The following is a 14,745-nucleotide window of genomic DNA, read 5'->3' on the forward strand; positions in this document are numbered from 1 at the left end:
CTATTTTTAAATTTTAAATTTTGAAATTTAAAATTTCAAATCTCTATACTCTATAGAATTATTATCTATAAACATAATGAAAGCTCAATTTTTTTGGACGCGTGGCGCTGGCGGAAGGGAAAAGTATGGCTCCAATGATCAAAGCCAATTTTCTAGTTCGAATTACTTATCGGCGGGTCTGTCTAACGAAGGGTTTGGAAGGACCATCGGGTGACAAGTGTTTTGGACGCGTGGCGCTGGCGAAAGGAAAAATTATGGCTCCAATGATCAAAGCCAATTTTCTAGTTCAAATTACTTCTCGGCGGGTTTGTTTAACGAAGGGTTTGGGCGGACAATTGGGTGACAAGTGTCCTCCCAAACCCTTCGTTACTCTCTCTCCTTCTCTCTCTCTATCTCTCTCTCTATATATATTTATATATATATAATTTTAAATTTTGATATCAAAAGTTAAAATTTTGATTCTTTCAAATTTTAAANTCTCGGCGGGTCTGTCTAACGAAGGGTTTGGGTGGACCATCGGGTGACAAGTGTCCTCCCAAACCTTCCTTTACTCTCTCTCCTTCTCTCTCTCTCTCTCTATATATATATATATTTATATATATATAATTTTAAATTTTGATATCAAAAGTTAAAATTTTGATTCTTTCAAATTTTAAAATTTTAAAATTTAAAATTTATATTTTAAATTCTAAATTTCAATTTTAACTTATAATATTTATTTCCAAATTTTAAACTCCGAAATTTAAAATTTTAAATATCTAAACTCTATGGAATTAATTAATTACTTTTATTAATAATTCATTATATATTATATAATTAATTAATTTATTAATAATACATGTAATAAATCACATAATAAAATCTAACCTGATAAATGCAATTTACATCACATAAAATATCACTGTATAAAAGAAATACAACATTTTCATTTTAGGAGTAAAATTTTAGAAATATAGTGTATTTGTGTGTATATATAACTAATTTTATTAAACAATTTCTTCTACAATTCTATTTTTCTTCTATTTATTAATTTTTTTAAAATTATTTTGGTAGATTTATCTCAAATCCTTTTCATATAAATCTTTATAAAATAAATTGTTCTGTAAATTTACTTTGCGCATATATCAATTTTAAATACTTTTATTTAAATAGATTTAACTATTAAATTATTTTTATATATGTTTTATTTAATTAATAATTAAACTTATAAAACTGTTTAAAAATATTAAAAAAATAAAATTTATTATAAAAATATTTTTATATCCGCAGCATCGCGCAGGTATTTTACTAGTTTTAACAAGAATGGTGGTTGTGATTTAATCATTGCATTTAACAAGTAATCAAATTTAAAAAATAATATTTGAGCCTTGAAATATAAGGAAAAAAATTAGCCTACTTTGGGTGTGAAATTGAGACAAATGTCCCTCCAGGTCAACCTGTGTCTGGAATCATCTAGGCTTATCTAGGCCCAAAACTAACCAATAAATTTTTTTCCATTTATTTATTTTGTTTTAGAGAATCATCATATCCTTCTGAGGATCAATCACATCAATTAATTACATTAATCACATCAATTAATCACATCAATCACATCAATCTAGAACTGTTCCAATCTAATTCTTATACTAGATCTTATTCTCCCTTGGCCAAGAACATGATTTTGTACAATATAGAGTTATTCTTCTAGTAATGGCTAACTTGTACTTTACTCTTCTTTTACAAAATATAAAACAAATAAGTTTAGCAGAGAGCTAATGTGCAGACTTATTAATGTTAGTGCCTCTTCAATCATCTTTATTCAGATAACATTTCTACAGAAGCTCTAGTTGAGTTGAATTAGTTTTCTGTTTATGAAACAATATGTTGTTAGATGTAATCGCTCATCATGTATACGCAACTTTACTAGACCTAGTAGTTGCAGCGGGTGTCTATGATTTTGTTATTTAATAAAGTATCTATCCGAATAACGCATACAGTTAGGTCAGAGGCATCAAATTATAACTCTGACTTTTGAATTATAAAATCTCATTTTGTTCATCCTGCTGCATTAGACTCTTTAAATTTATTTCTTTACTGAGCACTCTTTAAAAATTATTAGTGTTGTCTACTGTCCCTAACTCAAGTGATAAAGGATTTGATGTTTGGTACTCGAAGTTTTAAATTTGAATTCTAATTAATTCACATTTCTGGCTAAAATTTTTTTTTTTAAAAAAATAAATGAAGCGAATAATATGCTACCTAAATAACATGAAACAAGCCCGTCTCACTGTGCTAGGGTGTTACATAAAATTACTTANTAAATCTTTATAAAATAAATTATTGTGTAAATTTACTTTGCGCATATATCAATTTTAAAGACTTTTATTTAAATAGATTTAACTATTAAATTATTTTTATATATATTTTATTTAATTAATAATTAAACTTATAAAACTGTATAAAAATATCAAAAAAATAAAATTTATTATAAAAATATTTTTATATCCGCAGCATCGCGCGAGTATTTTACTAGTTTTAACAAGAATGGTGGTTGTGATTTAATCATTGCATTTAACAAGTAAATCAAATTTAAAAAATAATATTTGAGCCTTGAAATATAAGGAAAAAAATTAGCCTACTTTGGGTGTGAAATTGAGACAAATGTCCCTCCAGGTCAACCTGTGTCTGGAATCATCTAGGCTTATCTAGGCCCAAAACTAACCAATAGATTTTTTTTCCATTTATTTATTTTGTTTTAGAGAATCATCATATCCTTCTGAGGATCAATCACATCAATTAATTACATTAATCACATCAATTAATCACATCAATCTAGGACTGTTCCAATCTAATTCTTATACTAGATCTTATTCTCCCCTGGCCAAGAACATGATTTTGTACAATATAGAGTTATTCTTCTAGTAATAGCTAACTTGTAGTTTACTTTTCTTTTACAAAATATAAAAACAAATAAGTTTAGCAGAGAGCTAAAGTGCAGACTTATTAATGTTAGTGCCTCTTCAATCATCTTCATTCAGATAACATTTCTATAGAAGCTCTTTCTGAATTGAGTTAGTTTTCTGTTTGTGAAACAATATGTTGTTAGATGTAATCGCTCATCATGTATACGCAACTTTGCTAGACCTAGTAGTTGCAGCGGGTGTCTATGATTTTGTTATTTAATAAAGTATTTATCCGAATAACGCATACAGTATGGTCAGAGGCATCAAATTATAACTCTGACTTTTGAATTATAAAATCTCATTTTGTTCATTCTGCTGCATCAGAATCTTTAAATTTATTTCTTTACTGAGCACTCTTTAAAAATTATTAGTGTTGCCTACTGTTCCTAACTCAAGTGATAAAGGATTTGATGTTTGGTACTCGAGGTTTTAAATTTGAATTCTAATTAATTCACATTTCTGGCTAAATTTTAAAAAAAAAAAAAATAAATGAAGCGAATAATATGCTACCTAAATAACACGAAACAAGCCTGCCTCACTGTGCTAGGGTGTTACATAAAATTACTTAAAAAAGGTTGTTGGTGTCACATTAAATTAATTTCCACCTCGGGATCGCCGCCACCGCCATTAATTGGAGATTAGTGGCAAACATGCCTTGATGATATCTAATTTATTAGTGGAAGCTCACACACACGCTTGCGAGTTGGTTCCTTTTTATAGCCTTAGCTTTTCATGATGCCCCAAAACCCCTAAACCTTTTAAAAGCACTTTTAGGCTTAGGCTTTTTCTGTAGCTTCTGCAAGAAGCTTGTGCTTTTGTGTGTAAATATATATGAATTGGTATTCTAAACTTTTTATGGAAAAAAAAAACATGAGAAAAAAGAGGGAGCTTCTTAGTCACCAAACCCAATAGCACAAGTCACTTGATTCCAACCCCTAAAATGTTCTTCTCAATCAATGATTTATGTAGACTATAAGAAAGATAGATTTTTCGTGGAGAAATATTTATGACCAACTTACAAAAAGAAGCAATAGAACAGCCAAATTTTTGCTGAAGCATAAAAAATAATAATAAAATTTTTTTTGCAGCAAAATTGTTATTGTTTTATGGCAAAATATTATTGTTTTCTGCGAATTGAGGATGTTATAAATATTTAGAGACAATTATTATATTATTGATCGTATTTAGTAAATTTAGATTTTAAAGTTTTTAAGCTTTTTCGAGGAGTCGGGTTGGGTTAAATGATCATGGATAAATGTCCTGTGTTGTCAAATCTGATTGGATTGAATTGATGGATTGATACATCCAACGAAGTCATACTTATAAAATTTAATAGGTCAAGTGAAGGACATGTTTGTGCGTGTTTCACCGAAAGTGAAGTTGCGGCTAAAATAGATCTTTGGAAGAACTAAAGTTTAGGTAAATTTTATTTTATTTTTATCTGTTTGTAAGATTATAGAACTGAAGTTCTTCTAATTTTACTATTTATTTAATAGAAAATAAATAATACATAAACTAATTAAACATGCGAGATATGAATTAATACTTTTTTTTCTTTGTAATTAACTTTAGCATGCGATATTTTTAAGAGTTTGAGTTTCGGCTGAAGGTAAAGTTGCGGTGAACTAAACAACAAATATAAGTATTTGCGGTCAAAAATCAATCCATTCCTCTCCATTTTCGGTGAAGCAAGCACAACGGCCCTAACTGTTAGGATTTGGTTAGATTTGTAGTTAAATCCTATTTGGATAAGAATTAATATTTAAATCTGTTTGAGATAAATTAAGATTTAAATATTAATTAGAGGATAAACCTAACTAAATTAGGATTAATATTTAAATCTATTAGAGATTGATTAAGACAGATTTAGATATTAATTGGAGTAGAAATCCTAAATATACTAGAATTGGGTACATTCTAGTTGGAGCATTATAAATAATGCATTGGGTAAAATTAATTTAGAGAAGCTGTGAGGGTGTACGGCAGGAGCTTGTGGGTGCCGTACCCGAGAGAGAGAAAAAGAGAGAGAGAGAGAGTTATCCAATGTGTTGAGTGCACCTAGTGTATGGGTGTGCGTGGATGATTGTCTTCTTTGTGGAATTATAGAAGACGAGAGAAGGGTAGGAGAGATTCAAGAAAGAGGGCTCGGGTTGTAGCTACTCTGTGCAGAAGAGGAGTCAAGTGTAATCTTCTCTTATTTAATGAATCTTATTTTACCTGCATATTTTTCTCTTTTATGATTGTATCAGCTTTTGCTGAGGAGACGGGTTTATGGTAAAAATCCGATTTGACGTTTCCGTTGCGGAATCCCAACAATCAATACCGGATCCACAGCAGTCGGTATCGGAGCGGGTTGCGGATTCACGAGATCCGGTACCGGGGCTAGTACCGAATTCCCAACACTAACAAGTTTCATCGAAAACATAATCGAATCAAATTTGATCAACCCAAGTATACATAATATATGTTATGAGTTGAGTTAGAATACTATCGGTAGCAAACGGGCTCTGTTGCAACCCATTTATTTTCGATGATAAAGCCTCCAAATCGACGATCGACACTATTGAACTTGATCTATACTAATTGAAGCATCTAGAAATCAAATTTTATGTCTTTTTTATATTGTTTTCTTATCCATCAACCAGACACAAAAATGAACGGGTGATGATTGGAGTCTTGTAATACAGATCACGAGTATAGATCTTCTTCTAAATAGTTTAAAAAATTTTCTAAGCAAAATTCAATTAATTTGGATATTTTTACACTGTTAAACAAGAAAACGTTTTCTATAGACCATTAAAATTATAAAATTTGAAACACTTTGATAATTAGGTCAATAATGTCATAAAAATTTGAAATTTGATTTCTAAATGCTTCAAGTGATATAGATCATGTTCAACAATGTCGATCATCAATTTGGAGGCTCGATCATTAAAAATAAATATGTGACAACGGAACTCGTTTGCTATCGATAGCATTCCAGCTCAACTCCACATGGTACTATTATTATTTGACATAAGTTGGATTCGAAGCTAATCCAACAACCTGACCCATTAAGGGGGCGTTTGGATTGATTATTTGTAGATCCAATGTAACTCAAATGTAGTGGTGTTTGAGTTTTCTTAAAGTGTGATTATTTTTTTATTGTTTGTTTTCACGTAACTCGTACAGTCTGAAAGTTAAATTCAATTATCTTATTCTATTTGTTTTAATATTAACTTGGTGTTGATGAAATTAGTTTTTTGAGTTCTATCGTTTGTTTTAATATAAGCGAGTGGATTCCGTTATCTCCTAAATATAGTGTTAAATTTACCGCTATAAAATTTAACCTATTAAATAATTAAAATTTTTATTATTATATAAATGTACTCCTAATTTATTATAAATAAGATAATTCTATTCTATTACTATTTAATAAATTTTTTAGAAAAGGGTTAGCATGGCGGAAATTGAGTTCAGCACTTCAGAGAGAGAGAAAAGTCGAGAATAGATAAAATAAAAATATAACATAACATGAGTTACACTATATTTTTTAACTTGTACTAAAATAAATATCGAAAATAATAAAATTTGAGTTTCAGCCGTCCACTTACATCAAAATAAACGGCCCATAAGGACGCACAAAAAGCCGGCAATTTGGAAAAAAAAAATGTGCAGCGACCGACCGACGACTCGTAACAAAAACCGGTCAACCGTCTCCCTCCACACGTCCCGTCCGGTCGTTGCCACAACAACGACGACAAATAATAATAATATTTAAATTAATTAAAATAATAAAAAAAACATAATAATAATAATAATAATAATAATTAAAAAAAAAATGTGGATATACAAATCCAACTCGAAAAGGTGAGGTAAGGACCTCCGACATTTTCGCATCCGCCCTTGTGCTATTCTGATGTTACCACGTGGTTCCTATGCATTTTAAATTTTGAATTTTTAGAAAAGTAAATGAAATTAGTCTCTTAGAATAATCTTGTTGTAGCTATTACAGATAATTTTGTGATGCGGCCAATTTGGCATTAGAGCTTCTGGAGCAACGCGACCCAACGAATTTGAGTCAAAACTTTCGTTGCGAGAAATATTTAAATGGTCATAAATTTTCGCTCGAATATTCGATTTCAGCGTGCAACACCAGCTCGAAAAATATTTTCAAGATCTATGCGTGAAATCGCGAAGCCATTTCGGCCGGATTTGAAACCCAAATTTAATTATCTCTGCCTCCATCTATATTATGTGATTAGGTTTAGAAACATATAACAACTTATTATCTGCGTCTACTAGGATTCAGATATTGCCTATATATTTAGGCATGGCATTCGAATATTGTAATCAAAGTTTTGAGAATTAATTAATAATATTTTCATCTTTATCAAAAAATTAGTTCTTTGTATGTTATTTTTTTTTGTTCTCGTATTTTTTTCCTCTTAATGTGGCTGAGCCCTACATCATTTTGACACTATATTTTTTGAATTATATAATTTTAGAGTCAATTCTAAATCTCTATCTTTTGTGAGGTCGCGAGTTCAATACTGACAATAACCGGTGGATAAAAAATACGTGAGCTAAGTTAAAAAATGGGAATAGTTCGGGGACTAAACCGGTGGATAAAAAGTATGTGAGGTAAGTTATAAAATGGGGATAGTTCGGGGACCAACTGTGGAATTTTGCCGATAAAAGAGAGGGACAAGTTTAGACGTAAGAAGCGCCAGGAATATATTAGCATTTGAGCACCGCATCATACGATTCCCTTCCCCCCTCTCCTCCGTTCATGGCCGAGCTCGTCCCTCGGCCAATCTCCGTCGCCGCCGCCGCCAATTCCGATCGTCGACGACGACGACGACGATGACGATGACGACGACGACGACGACGACGATCCACCGCGGCTGCCGCTTCTGCCGCCGCGGCGCCGCCGTCGACCCCGAGTGGGCCCGCCTCCTCCGCCGCTTCGTCCGCCGCCTCCTCGACCACCTCCTCGCCTGCTCCTGCGCCGGCCCCGCCTCGTGCTCCGGCCGGTACCGCCGCCTCGGCGCCGCCGCGCCGGCGCCGGCCCCGGCAGCGTCTCTTCGTCCCGCGGCGCGGCACGGAATATCGAGGCGAGATTCGGACTGGTGTCCCTGAAAGTGAGGCCTCCTCGGAGACTGCCATATTGGGAAAACGAGCCTCATGGTAATGTAGATGATTGTTTAATCTAATCATTATTTTCTAAATTAATAATTATTGCCCCCAAAATAAAAGCTCTGTTTCATTGTATTATATTCATGTAGTTTTATGTCATTTTCAAAATTCAGTATTATTGTTGTTCATAATTTGTTGTTGTTGTTGTTTTTTTTGGGGGGGGGGGGGAGAGCGAAAAATTTGATTGGTTTATTTCAATTTTTGCAGGTTAAGTATGTGGGAGATGAGGAGGAACAAAAGGGGCTACAAATGAGAGGGCTAAATTTAATGGATAAAGTTTTAGTAGTTAGAGGAGCAAGGATCACATTTAGCATTTGGGATGTTGGAGGTATGAATCAAATTTTAGTATCAAATATTATGAATTCGAATTCAATTCTTTGTTTTTTTTTTTTAATTTTAGTTTTTTCATGTTGGTAAATTTCCGAAGGTGAGAGCCGATTTCGCGACCACGTCCCGATCGCATGTAAAGATGCTGCGGCGATCCTCATCATGTTCGATCTCACCAGCCGATGCACGCTGAATAAGTTCGTATTTTTTTTTTCTATCGGTATTTCCAATTAATTTTTTGATAAAGATTCGCGATTCAAAATTTTCTTTTATACCCAGTTTAGAAAGGATTTAGATACTACATTTCAACCTTTTTTCTTTTTGTACGTTATTCATGTTTTTATGATTTCAAAATTACTTATAAATGTTTCATAATTACTTATGAAACAACTTTTTGTTTATTTTTCAGTGCTATTGATTGGTATCAGCGCGCAAGAAAATGGAATAAGGTATTGCAATTTGTCCAATTTTTCATGAGTATAATCATTCTCACATAGTTAGATATCTAATTTTTCTACATTATGAAAAACATAGTAATTATTGCGTATTAATAACTATCTCAATTTTGTATTTCTACACAGACGGCGTTACCGATCTTAATAGGAACCAAATTCGATGACTTTGTTCAGCTTCCTCTTGAAATGCAATGGATGATTATTAATCAGGTAATCTCTTTTCCAACAACCCTGCAATTATTTGTTAATTTTTGTCAGATAAATGTGCTAACACTTTTACAGTTTCTGTTTGTTAATCAGAAAAACTTCGAGAACTTAAGCATCCTAAATATTTCAATTGTGTTAACTTTAGCCACAAAAGTTTCATGATAACACAGCTAATTATACAATATAAATACGAAACTTTGCGATCGAAGTACATATTCTTTTCATTTAATGATAGGCAAAAGCTTTAATGCACCGTATCATTTTGATAAGGACGCAATCTACAGCAAATCAAAATAGGAATACAATGTACTTACGATGTTGATTAAGTGGTTTCAAGGAGAATATATCTTTGTCTCATGGGCCCTCTACAAAGTTTTGTACCCCACAAATCAATTATGCAAAGCAAGGGGCAAAGTATTGAATCATCACCAAGTAATCCATGCTGAAAATTTATTTTCTGAAAGTTACAGAGTACCAAACTTAAGATTAATACATCAGAAACAAAAGCATTTGAATCATATTGTGCCATTGATTGTGAGAAGTGGTCCTTAGATGATTTAGTAAAGTTTCCGGTAGGACCTTAAGAGATGTGGGTGGAGTGAATAGGAAGCTCTCAACAAGTCCTTCTGAAGGTGTCCAATTTACGAATACTTAAATTGGATTGTAGATGAGGCATCGTTTTCTTCATTTTCGGCTTCTTCTGTTATTAATAGCAACATTTGGTTATAGAAATTAGCAACTATGACTAAAAAGAGTTGAAAAGAACGGTACAGGTACATTTTACATCTAAATTCAACTCCAATGTATCTAACAAGAAAGCATTGAGACTGAATCTATTACAAGCCTCTCCTTCAACAAGTTCTAGTCATAATTCTTCAAGAAGAGGCAATTAATTGATATGTGAGATTTCGTGGACCTCGCATATATTCTTGTAGTTGTGCATCAATTTCATGCGAAAGCAAAAAAAATTATTAGTATTGCTTACAAATTTTGTAGTACTAGCCAGTTCTAGTCGAACTAAACGGTTTACGCTATTTCATTTGCAGGCCAGAGCATACGCAAGAGTGATGAAAGCAACTCTCTTCTTTTCGAGCGCCACCCACAACATAAATGTCAATAAGATTTTCAAGTTCATCACCGCGAAGCTCTTTAACCTGCCGTGGACCATAGAGAGAAACTTGACGATCGGAGAACCGACTATAGATTTTTAGGCTCTCATTTCGTTTTCTTTCGCTTTTTTTTTTTTTTTCTGCCAATTCTATGGCTATTTGCTCTTGCAGGTGCAAGATTGTTGTACATAGCAAATGTTGTCCATGCAACCACCCCTTTTCCTCCTCTTTTACTTTTCATTCACTTTTTTTTTTTCCTTTTCCTTTAATGTTCAAGGATAAGGCCTATATAAAAATGGATCTTTTGTGATCTTCAAATGGATCTTTTATGATCCACCTGTTTTCCTTTGTATCCAATTTTGGTTTCCACCAAGTGATTGTACACTTCAGTGTTTAGTTGGATTAAGACAAACTAACTAATGTAACGCAATACAAGTTAAAAGGCATTTTATAAATATGCATTTATTTATTTATATTTGGGAGAGACAGGTAACGTGTTACGTGCTTCATTCATTAAAAAGAGAAAGAACAGACAACGAATCCAAAAGCAGATAACGACACATAACACACGACCCGCCTGAGGGTCATACGAAGCTGCTCAGCGACTGCAGAGCACCAGATTTCTAGTAGATTCGTTTGGCGACTCGTGACCTGCACCGTCGACTTCTTTTCCTGCCGAAAGATGACACTATTCTTCTCCCGAAAGACGACCTTTAACAAAAGATTCTACTGCAATGTAATTTGCAACAAAAAAAATCAACTTCAACACAATTTAGTTACTAGTTATTGCTAGTTTTGCTCTGCATCAGCCTCCGACATGTTGTTCAGCTTCAGTGTGGAAATGAGCCAATGTGTCGGAAACCGATAACCTGGAACATGGCACGTCGCCGATTCGTTGTTCATCTTTCGAGCACCATGCCTTCGACTGGATCGCACCGCACCGGAACAGAAAAAAACACGTTGAGTTCCTCATAACTCCCAAATTCAACATCATTCTCTCATGATCATGCAAACCATGATCATGTAACCAACATAATCCTCGTCCTTGGGGAAATTCTTATCCATCAAATGCTCCAAAGACGCTTCTTTTACTCTAGGTGAGTTTTGAGTTCTCACTGGGGCATTTCCACAAACATGTCGCGGGCGGGCCTAGTGATCGATCTAAGGGATTAGGGAGTCGGCAACGTAATTAGAATCGTAGAGAAAAAGCCGGCGGCTACGGGACGAGTCGAGAGCGCGGTGGAGATGATGTCGGAATCGGCGTTGGAGTCGTTACCGACTTCGTATGGTAAGGAGTCCAGTAACAAATCAGGGGGTCTGTTTCAAATTTGCCTAGATTGAAGGTGTGTCCGTACGTTTGAGAAATATTTTTTTTATTTTTTTATACACAGATGTGTCTCAACTAAAATAAAAATAAAATTAAGAGGAAAGATACTTGTTAACTACTATATCCAATGATGATATAATGATTAAAAAATTATATAAAATCTGCTTAATTGAAGAGCATTCTAAAATAAACTCCTCAATTTTATCATAAGAAAGTTAAAAAATTTTGTTTATTTTTTAGTAAGTAAAACTGGAATAATCGACATGTAACAGTTAACTAATAAAATTGGGAAAAAAAAAAAAACGAGCGGGCATTTCAAAATCTCCTGTAGTTCAGGGAGTACTCAGTCATTTTCACCTCAATACACCGACACCCACACACGAACACACTCCCGTTCTCTTCTTTCTCGCTCTATTTGTATATGCGCTGTACGTGTTTGTAGTATTGTCCCAATGGCTTTCTCCTCACCTCTCACCTCCCATTCTCGCTTTATCCCCCACAAACCAACCCCCTCACCTCGTTCTCTACCTGAAAATCCCCCGACCCATCTCCTCTTCGCCTCAATCCACCCCACCCACCACCTCTCCGTGTCCTCCGCTTCGTCCCCGAACCCTACTCCCCAACTCCCCCCCAATATCTCCCCAAGCGACCTCCTTTCCCTCCTCCGCCGCGAGAAGGACGCCGAATCCGCTCTCCGTTTGCTAAATATCGCTTTGAATCGCTCCGATTTTGCGCCGACGTATCCCCTCTACGAAGAGATCCTTCAACAGCTCGGAAAGGCGGGAGCTTTCGATCAGATGAGGACGCTTTTCCGCGAAATGAAGCGCTCGGGGTTCGGAATCAAAGTGGGTACTTTTCCAATCCTCGTCGGAAGCTATTCTAAGTTCCAGTTGTTTGATGAAGCTGTTGATGTGGTTCTTAATTTCATGGATGAGTTTGAACTCGCTGCGGAAACGGATGTTTATAATTATCTTCTTAATGTTCTTGTGGAGGGAAACAAGATAAAGCTAGTTGAATCTGTGTACTCTGAAATGGGTAGTAGAGGAATTAAACCCGATGTTTCGACATTTAATATATTGATCAAAGCTTTGTGTAAAACCCATCAATTGCGGACCGCAGAGTTGATGTTCGAGGAAATGTCTAGCTACGGTCTCGCACCCGATGAGATTACGTTTACTACTTTAATGCAGGGGTTTATTGAAGAAGGGAATATGGAGGGTGCTTTGAGAGTGAAGGAGAGGATGTTGGAGGTGAATTGCTCGCCAACAAATGTAACAGTGAATGTTTTGATTCATGGGTACTGCAAACAGGGGAGAGTAGAAGATGCCCTTGAATTTGTGCAAGAAGAGTCTATTAAGGGATTTAATCCTGATAAGTTCACTTTTAACACACTTGTCAATGGGTTATGCCAATCTGGGCATATCAGGCACGCTCTCGAGATATTAGATGTGATGCTTCAAGAAGGGCATGATCCCGACATAGTTACTTATAATACCTTAATTGGTGGGTTGTGTAAATATGGAGAGATTGAAGAGGCTATGGGTGTTTTGAATCAAATGGTAGAGAGGGATTGCTTGCCTAATACAGTGACTTACAACACTCTAATTAGTACAATGTGTGCGAAAAACCGGCTTGAAGAAGCCATGGAGCTCGCACGTGGCCTCACACTCAAAGGTCTTTTACCAGATGTTTATACTTTCAATTCACTTATTAGGGGTCTTTGCAAGGCGGGAGATCACGAAATTGCTCTTCAAATGTTCGAGGAGATGAAGAATAACGGATGCCCGCCGGACGAAATTACTTATAACATTTTGATCGATCACCTTTGTTTTAATGGTAAGTTAGGTAAAGCTCTGGTTTTGATGAAGGAAATGGAATCAAATGGTTGTGCGAGAAGCACCGTGACTTATAATACTCTCATTGACGGGTTGTGCAAGAACAACAGAATAGAGGAGGCGGAGGAGGTGTTTGATCAAATGGAACTGCAAGGTGTTTCAAGAAACCTGGTGACATACAATACCCTAATTGATGGTTTGTGCAAGAATAATAGAGTCGATGACGCCACGGAATTAATTGATCAGATGATAATGGAAGGATTGAAACCTGATAAGCTTACATATAATTCACTTCTGACCCATTATTGCAGGCAAGGAAATATAAAGAAGGCGGCGGATATAGTTCAAACGATGACTTCGAACGGGTGCGAACTCGATATTGTCACTTACGGAACTCTTGTAGTGGTCTTTGCAAGGCAAATAGGACACAAATTGCATGTAAACTCCTTCAGACAATACAAATGAAAGGAATGGTCCCAACTCCCAAAGCTTACAACCCTGTAATACAAGCACTTTTTAAGCAGAGAAAGACTAAAGAAGCCATCAGGCTATTTAGAGAGATGAGAGAGAATGGCGAGGCTCCGGATGCAATTACATATAAGATTGTGTTTCGTGGGCTGTGTCGCGGAGGCAGGCCTATTAAGGAAGCTGTTGATTTCTTGGAGGAGATGTAGAGAATGGGTTCGTACCGGAGTTTGCTTCGTTTTCCATGTTAGCTGAAGGGCTTCTAAACTTGGCCATGGAGGACACTCTCAATAGGTTGGTTGAATTGGTTATGGAGAGGGCTAAGTTCACGGAAAAAGAAGTTTCGATGGTAAAGGGCTTTCTTAAGATTCGTAAATTTCACGATGGACTAACTGCTTTCGGCCGAATCCTCGGTACAAGAAAGCCGGAAAGAAGATACAAATGATATGCTGAAACTCAGAAAGATCTGAGAGTAAGATGGTAGCAAAAGAGAGTCCTCTATGCTGTAAAATCGATCAATTTGTCAAGAAGTATATGCAGCAACATGAGGGGAGAGTAGTTTAATTTCTTGTACACGTTTTGAGTTACATGTTTGAAATTGCATTTATGATTGAGAATTTTCCAGAAAGTGGTTTTAGTTTCTGCAATTGTCAACTTTGTTTAGGGTATAAGAACAAGCTACTTACGAGTGAATTTGAGTGTATAATAAAATACCAAACAAGGCCTAAGATACTGTTTTTGACTCTCTGTTTCGAATACTATCTTAAAAAATAAAATAAAAAATAATGAAAAAAAAATTGTGGTGCAGTAAAGCAAACCAATGAGGCCCATGGGCTTCATTTGGGGGTCCGGCCCATTAATAGCATAATTTGCCAAAAGGAATGGTTCAACCGTCTTATA

The 14,745-nt window shown here is 35.0% G+C and overlaps 2 protein-coding genes across 2 annotated transcripts; both read left to right on the top strand.

Moving 5' to 3' along the window:
• Positions 8,328-10,575, top strand: LOC109712643 (septum-promoting GTP-binding protein 1; the record flags this gene model as incomplete). Its single annotated transcript, XM_020236332.1, is given in 5 exon segments — positions 8,328-8,448; positions 8,548-8,644; positions 8,857-8,896; positions 9,029-9,112; positions 10,156-10,575. Coding segments are annotated over 5 exon segments (507 nt in total), but the record flags the coding sequence as incomplete, so codon positions are not given.
• Positions 11,886-14,485, top strand: LOC109712640 (pentatricopeptide repeat-containing protein At3g53700, chloroplastic-like). Its single transcript, XM_020236330.1, is given in 3 exon segments — positions 11,886-13,777; positions 13,780-14,049; positions 14,052-14,485. Coding segments are annotated over 3 exon segments (2,289 nt in total). The 5' UTR covers positions 11,886-11,997; the 3' UTR covers positions 14,291-14,485.

This window comes from Ananas comosus, linkage group 7 (genome assembly GCF_001540865.1).
Source record: "Ananas comosus cultivar F153 linkage group 7, ASM154086v1, whole genome shotgun sequence".
Classification (NCBI taxonomy): Eukaryota; Viridiplantae; Streptophyta; class Magnoliopsida; order Poales; family Bromeliaceae; genus Ananas; species Ananas comosus.